Source organism: Callithrix jacchus, chromosome 9 (genome assembly GCF_049354715.1).
Source record: "Callithrix jacchus isolate 240 chromosome 9, calJac240_pri, whole genome shotgun sequence".
Classification (NCBI taxonomy): Eukaryota; Metazoa; Chordata; class Mammalia; order Primates; family Cebidae; genus Callithrix; species Callithrix jacchus.
In genome coordinates, this window is record NC_133510.1 from 11,976,860 (window position 1) to 11,984,096 (window position 7,237).

The 7,237-nt window shown below is 36.0% G+C and overlaps 1 protein-coding gene across 1 annotated transcript; it reads left to right on the plus strand.

Annotated features, from left to right (window-relative positions):
- The first annotated feature begins 4,525 nt into the window (after window positions 1–4,525).
- Window positions 4,526–6,758, plus strand: TAS2R42 (taste 2 receptor member 42). The gene has a single exon (XM_002752143.2). It carries the CDS (start codon window positions 4,526–4,528, stop codon window positions 5,468–5,470), a length of 945 nt encoding a protein of 314 aa, XP_002752189.1. The 3' UTR covers window positions 5,471–6,758.
- Window positions 6,759–7,237: the final 479 nt, after the last annotated feature.

Here is a 7,237-nt window from a genome sequence, read left to right on the forward strand (position 1 = left end):
GCTGAGCCCCGCAAAGCTGTGGAGGTGAGGCTGCCTGGGGAACTGGGGGTCCAATCCTTGACGCAGTGGGTATAGAAGGTGGGACATGATCAAAGATTATTCTCAACCCTTAGGATTTGATATGGTTTGCCCCTCTGTGTTTTGACTTGCTTAATACCAATTACCCTTTTCTTGCCTATTTTTTCTAGGAATGGAAATGTCTATTGTATGCTTGTCCCGCTGTGAAATTTCAGAAGTAGGTGACTTGTTTTGATTGCACAGGCTCATGGCTGGAGAATTTGCCTCAGGGTGAATTGTGCCTTGAGTCTCATCCATATATGACTTAGAGGAGACTCTGGACTTTGGATTTTTAAGTTGGTGCTGGAACGAATTACAATGTGGGGGCTACTGGATTGGAGTAAACATATGTTGCATGTCTGAAGGACGTATATTTTGGGACCTAGGTGTGAAATGCTATGATTTGAATTTGTCCCACAAAGTTCACATGTTGGAGACTTGATTTCCAGTGTGGAGGTACTGGGAGGTGGGACCTTTAAGAGGTGTTAGGTCATGAGGGCATCACCCTCATGGATGGATCTGTGCTGTTATTACATGAGTGGGTTTCTTACCATGTGAGTGGGTTTCTTTTAAAGCAGTGAGTTTGCTCTCTGACTCCGTCTCCCTCTTTTTGCCCTTTTGCCATGGGGTGATGCAGCAAGAAGGCCTCTGCCAAGGGCCAGCACCTTGATACTGAACTTCTCAGCATCCCAAATGGTGAGAAATAAATTTCCTCTCTTTACGAATTACCCGTTTTGTGGTATTCTGTTATAGCAGCACAAAGAGACTAAGATAATCCCTGAAGTTGTCAATGATTTCCCCCTTAGATATCATTCGGTTTCTTCTCAACTAATTTCTTGGTTCATTTCTAAGAACTTTCAGGTATTTCAAAAGAGATATAGTTGAGCAAGTGAAACTCAATAGACTGTCAGTTACTACCCTCACATTGACAAGAACCAGTCTCATCAGGACCAACATCCTTTACAGTCACATATGAAGGGCAAGTTCTGGCAAACTACATGTTCTTTGCAGTTCAGTTCTTAGACTTATTAGACAAGGGAACCTAGATGTTTTATATCTTGACTCCAGGAATGCTTCAGGTTTAGATTCCCCTGTGGACAAAACAGAGAATAAGGGCTACAGTATGGTACAATTAGGCATGTTTCTAAGTGGTCAAACCACTACTCTGCCCATTGAAAGAAAGGCATGCCACAGATCCTCTTCCTCCTATTCTGAATCAGATTCTGGCCAATATTTTTCTCACATAATTGGATGAAGAAAGTTTTAGTTTGAATTTTAGTATTTAAAATCTGTAAATTCTTCCTCTAGATCTTCCACAGCTAAAGATACAGATGGAAATTCATTAGGCAAAGAAAATGCAAAAAGAGTAACAATATGGGTCTGTGTTTGCCTAACAGTGAAGGAGAAGCTATCTTGTTACCTATCACCCCACATGGAAAAGTACAGCCCATAGCTTTCGTAAAAGAAAAAATACTGAGTGACCGGACTATGGAAAAGGAGCAGGGCTGGTCTTCATGGAGAGAGGGATGGCTGATACGATATTAGAGGTAGTTGCTTTAGACTGAATGACAGTGTATAATTAAGATTCCAAGCAGGAAAATTGGATATATCCAAAGATACAGTCAGAGAATTTAATGTTCTCATATAACATACCTAAAATGAGAAAAAGAGTGTAATCATGGGTTTGATTTTTAAAAACTGTGGAATATTTGATTATATTCCATATGTATTATATAGGCAAAAAAGTGAAGGTCTTTTCAGTTTCAGACTGAAACTGTTGATGGTATGAAGAAATGCAAATGATCTTTGCGGATTTTGGAAGATTAAAAATTATCTCAGTTAATTTTTAACTATGTAGCCCAGTCTGGTCTTGAACTCCTGGGCTCAAGTGATCTACCTGCCCCCGACCTCCCAGTGTGCTGGGATTACAGGGGTGAGCCACCATATCTAGCCTATAATTTCTTAAAATGTATTTTTCTTGCCTTACTTTGATTAGTAGAAATGTTTAAAAAATATACCTAGTAAGATGGTTACCACTAGCTTGGTCCTAAACTCAGGGAGAAAGTTTTTAATGTATCATTGATCGCTATAATATTTGCTCTAAGTTTTTTTTTTTGACTACTTTTTGTTAGGAAATAAGAGTATTTTATTTGATTCCCAGTTTGCTAAGAATATTTGTAAACAGATGCAGAATTGTATCAAAATTTCTTCTGGATGTGTCTCCTTTAATCTGTTAACGTATTGAATTACATTAGTTGGTTTTCTAATGCTTCATTATTGGGATCTCATTGACTCTTTAATCCTGGATAGTTTGCTTTGTCTTCAGCTGAACTTCTCTTGCAAAGTTAACTAAGCAGTTCCTTGTTCCTCAATCCAGTTAGTAAGTGAGTTATCATGAATATCGTGAAGTACTGATTACCCTCATTGTAACACTCCTTGCTCTTAGTTGCTTTGAAATCCTAGCCTCTTGGTTTTCTTCCTTCTGTTGGCTTCTTAGTTTTTCTTCGGTTGCTTTATCCTCTGGCGTTCCTCAGGGCCCTTGGAGCACCTCACATCTTATAGAATCAAACACGTGTTGATGTTCTCCAAACCTCTCCATATGGTCAAATATTTTGTTCTGAGCTGCAGTCACAAATATGAAAACGCCTACTCCAACTATACACTTGGATGACTTTATAGATCCTCCAAAATGTTCAGAACAGAACTCATCTCCCAACTTTTCTCCTTTCTCCTACTTTTTGGCTTCTAAACCTATTCTTGCCCCAGTGACTCCCTCAGGTCCCCGTACCATATGCATCCAGGAGTGAAAGGAGAGCCTGTCATTGCCGCGTCCTGCTTCTTGTTCTAGCCTCTAAATACATCTCAGAGACATTGATTCTTTCTCTTAAATGTTTCCCATAGCCACGAATTTCTTTCCATCTCTAGACACTAATTTGGCCAAAGCCATAATTCTCCTTCCTATAATATTGCTACAGTTCTTCATTTCATTCAGTCTTTCCCTGTCTCTTAAATTCGATCCTTTCTCTTTCTCTTTCTTTTCCCTTTCTCATTCTCTCTTTTCTCCCTCTTTTCTTCCCTTCCTTTCCTGCTTACTCTTTTTCTCCTCATCTTACTATAATTGTAAATATTTGTCCTAAATGAAAATATATTTTTCATAGGAAATAACTTACCAGTAGTCCTTTATACAACATCATTCTTAAAATACACACTTTTAAGCAATCATTAATAGAATGTAATTGAGGAGTATCACAGCAACATTAAAAAGGTCCAGTTTTTAAAAATGATTTCACTCATTTTTCATGTTTATTTTTGTCTGGCAACACTTGAACACTAATTTCTAGTAATAGAATATTTGTTTGCTGACCATAAACCAAGACACATAATCAATAGCTGTGAGTTTAATTATGATGCTTTAGGTGTTTTTGTCAAAATAAATGTTCGTAGAATGTAGAACAAATACTTTTGTTTACTCCTTATTTCATCTAAAACAATTTTCTCTCTGTCTATTAAGGCTAAATTGTAGCATTTTATCTCTGGGCAAAGAGAAAACAAAAACAAAAACCAAAACCAAAAAACAAATAGAACATATATAAAACCAAGGTAAAGGGCAAAACCGTGTTTAATTTTGAATAAGTTACTGTAAGATACCTGAGGAACATTTAGATTGAAATATTAGTAGGGCTTCAATTGCAGAAAAGTAGTTTGAGTTTCCTTGTCTTTTGGATGTTATTGAATCAGTTCAAAATATAACTTGAGGTTCCTCATGAAATATTACATATTTTCCAGATCCAAGGCAAATGCCCCTCCTTTTGCTCCTCCACAGTAGTGTCTGTAGTTTCCCATTCTGCTTTGATAGTGTATTTTCTTGTTAATGCTTTTTTGTGGTAAATATATTGCATTTGCATAAGGTCAGACACATAGAAATCACTTATAAAAGATATTCATTGACTAATAACAAAAATATGTAAATTATTTCTAGAGCTTCCTATGAAAAACAATAAAGATATTTGGATCCAAGTGGTGTAGTGTTTCAGGTGAGCAGAAATGTCCAATCAGAGATAGTGGGGAATCTGCCTATATTTGCATATTAACATACTTGACTTTAACCTTTTCTTCATTACCACAAGTGGAAAGTTTCAGCCCATGCCAATGATAAATGGACACAGAAACTGTTTGGTTTAGAATTCAGTAGCTCTTTCAAAGAAATGAAAACACTTCCATGAAGGTATGTGAGACTGCATTCCTTAATAGATCTTATGGGATTAAGATCAGAATGACAGTAAAAACAGGCAAAGACTTGCTGAAGCATATGAGATTGTATCCAACAGCAGAAGGTTTTGATTAAGACTGGAAGTGAAATTAAAGCAATGAAGACAAGTATCAGAAACGAATGCTATTCTGCAATGGCTTGATTGCAGATCTATTAATGATGCAAAGTATTAGAAACTTGGATTTTCTTCCTCTAGAAATGGCCACCGAATTGGATAACATCTTTCTGATTGTGACAATAGTGGAATTCATCATCGGCATGCTGGGGAATGTGTTCATTGGACTGGTAAACTGCTCTGTTGGGATCAAGAACCTAAAGGTCTTCTCAGCTGACTTCATCCTCACCTGCTTGGCTAGCTCCACAATTGTTCAACTGTTTTTGATGCTGTTTAATTCATGTCTAATTGGACTTGATACATATTTATATATCACACATAGAATAGGAAGATATGCTGGTGTGCTTTTGTATGTGATTAATGACTTGACAACCTGGCTTGCCACTTGCCTAAGCGTTTTCTATTTCTTTAAGATAGCCCACTTCCCCCACTCCCTTTTCCTCTGGCTGAGGTGGAGAATGAACAGAGTGATTGTTATGCTTCTTACACTGTTTTTGTTCTTACTGATTTTTGACTGTTTATTGCTATATATGTTTACTGATATCACATTGAATATAATAGGTAAAAGTAATCTGACTTTATATTTAGATGAAAAAAAAACTCTCTATGATAAACTCTCTAAGATAAACACTCTTCTTAACTTGACCAGTTTGATCCCCTTTTCTCTGTGCCTGACCTCATTGCTTTTCTTATTTCTGTCCTTGGTGAGACACACTAGAAATTTGAAGCTCAGTTCCTTGGGCCCTAGAGACTCCAGCACAGAGGCCCATAGGAGGGCCATGAAAATGGTGATGTCTTTCCTTTTCCTCTTCATATTTCATTTTTTTTCCTCACAAATTGCAAGCTGGGTAGTTTTCATATCATGGAACAACAGGTACTTAAAGTTCATCATGTTACCCTTAAATGTCTTTCCCTCGTGTCACTCATTTATTCTCATTCTGGGAAACAGCAAGCTGCGACAGACAGCTGTGAAGCTACTCTGGCATCTTAGAAGCCATACAAAAGGACCAAACCCTTCACCTGTATAGACAGACTTTCTGGAAGCTTTTCTAAGAGAATAACTCAATCAGGATGATTTGGGGATCACTTCCACTGTTTTCTTTTTTCCTATTGGGTTTCTCTAAGTATTTTAGGACGTAACTGAAATTTTCCCCAACCAGGCTGCTTTTGATGACAATTCACACATTGCCAGTCGATACCATATTAGAAGTAATCATTTTGGTTTGGTGCATTGGCAAGCAATATTTTAGTCTCAAATATTATTTCAAAAAATCTAAATTATATAATTTTATATGCAAATGATAGGTAATTTCAACTTTTGGAGAAAAAGGTATGTGATTCTTGAGAAAGCAAGATAGATTATAAACTTGAATGGATGAATGATATATACAATATTGACAGAAAATCTAATTAAAAACTAAAGTCATAGTAGGAAAAATATAGCTTAAAAGCCAAGCATTTTTTTTGTTTTTTTTTTGAGACAGACTCTCACTCTGTCATCCAGGCTAAAGTACAGTGGTATTATCTTGGCTCAATACTGCCACCTCCACCTCCCGGGTTCAAGCAATTCTCCTTTCTCAGCCTCCTGAGCAGCTGGAACTACATGCACACACCACCATGCCTTGGTAATTTTGTATTTTTAGTAGAGACAGGGTTACATCATATTGGTCAGACTGGTCTTGAACTCCTGACCTCAGGTGATCCACCCACCCTGGCTTCCCAAAGTGCTGAGATTATAGGCATGAACCACTGCGCCAGGCCCCAAGCAGTTTTTTAAAATAAAAAAAAGTGGTATAATTTTGTTATTAGACGTCTTGTTGATAACAAGGGAATACAATGATTATGTGAGAAAAGCAATATTTTTAGCATGAAATAAAATAAATTATCTTTAAATGGAACTTGGAAACATGAGATTTAATGCTGATCTTAATTTAAAGCTTCAAATAATAAACATTTGGATGTTTCTAGGCACATGATAATTTTGCTATAAGCTCAGACATGCCATTTGCATTTTCAGAGAGGCAGAAATCAATATTTCTACCATGTTGTGTAATATAACTAAAATTATAGAGGTTTATCTCTTAATTCACAATTATACACGTATTGCTACTACAAAAAGATCATAATCACCTTTTGAGTATGATCGTGTTTGTGTTTGTTTATGTGACGTGCATCGTGTTGCTATCTGATCACTGGAGTTCTTAGAGGAAAACATAGAAACAATGTCAACCAGGAAGGCACAGAAAGCAAAGTGATATTGTTTACAGAATGTTGCACGTTTACTGTAAATTTTAGACAAGCATATGTATATGTGGTGCTGCCGTGATTATGATAATCTAAGATTCGAAAAGGTAACTATAAATTGTAAATAAGATTATGGGTTGGAAAATTTACTAAAATGTTTTGAATATGATGGCATAAAGCATTGTACAGAAGGTATATAATGAAAACTTTAACAAAGAATTCTTTTTAGAATTCACTTTTGATATATTCTTTATGTTGTGTTAGAGTACAAAACCAAAAATGTGCTATTAAATATTGATAAATACATGCTTGTAAATTAAACTTGATGAAGCTATAGGTGATGTTAGAATTATTAATACTCTCCCTCCCCTTATATATAAAATGAAATTCTAAGTACATCTGTGCTATATGGTATCATGTATCAACAACGATGATGATAGTTTTAATGATAATGCGGCATCTATTTTTTAGTAATTTGCATTTTACAAAATAAAATACACATATTATATTGATTACTAATTTAGTATTTAATCAAAGATTATAATTATACT

What these genes read in the sequence shown, in the direction of transcription:
- TAS2R42 (XM_002752143.2), top strand. Translation starts at nt 4,526, where the DNA reads ATGGCCACCGAATTGGATAACATCTTTCTGATTGTGACAATAGTGGAA.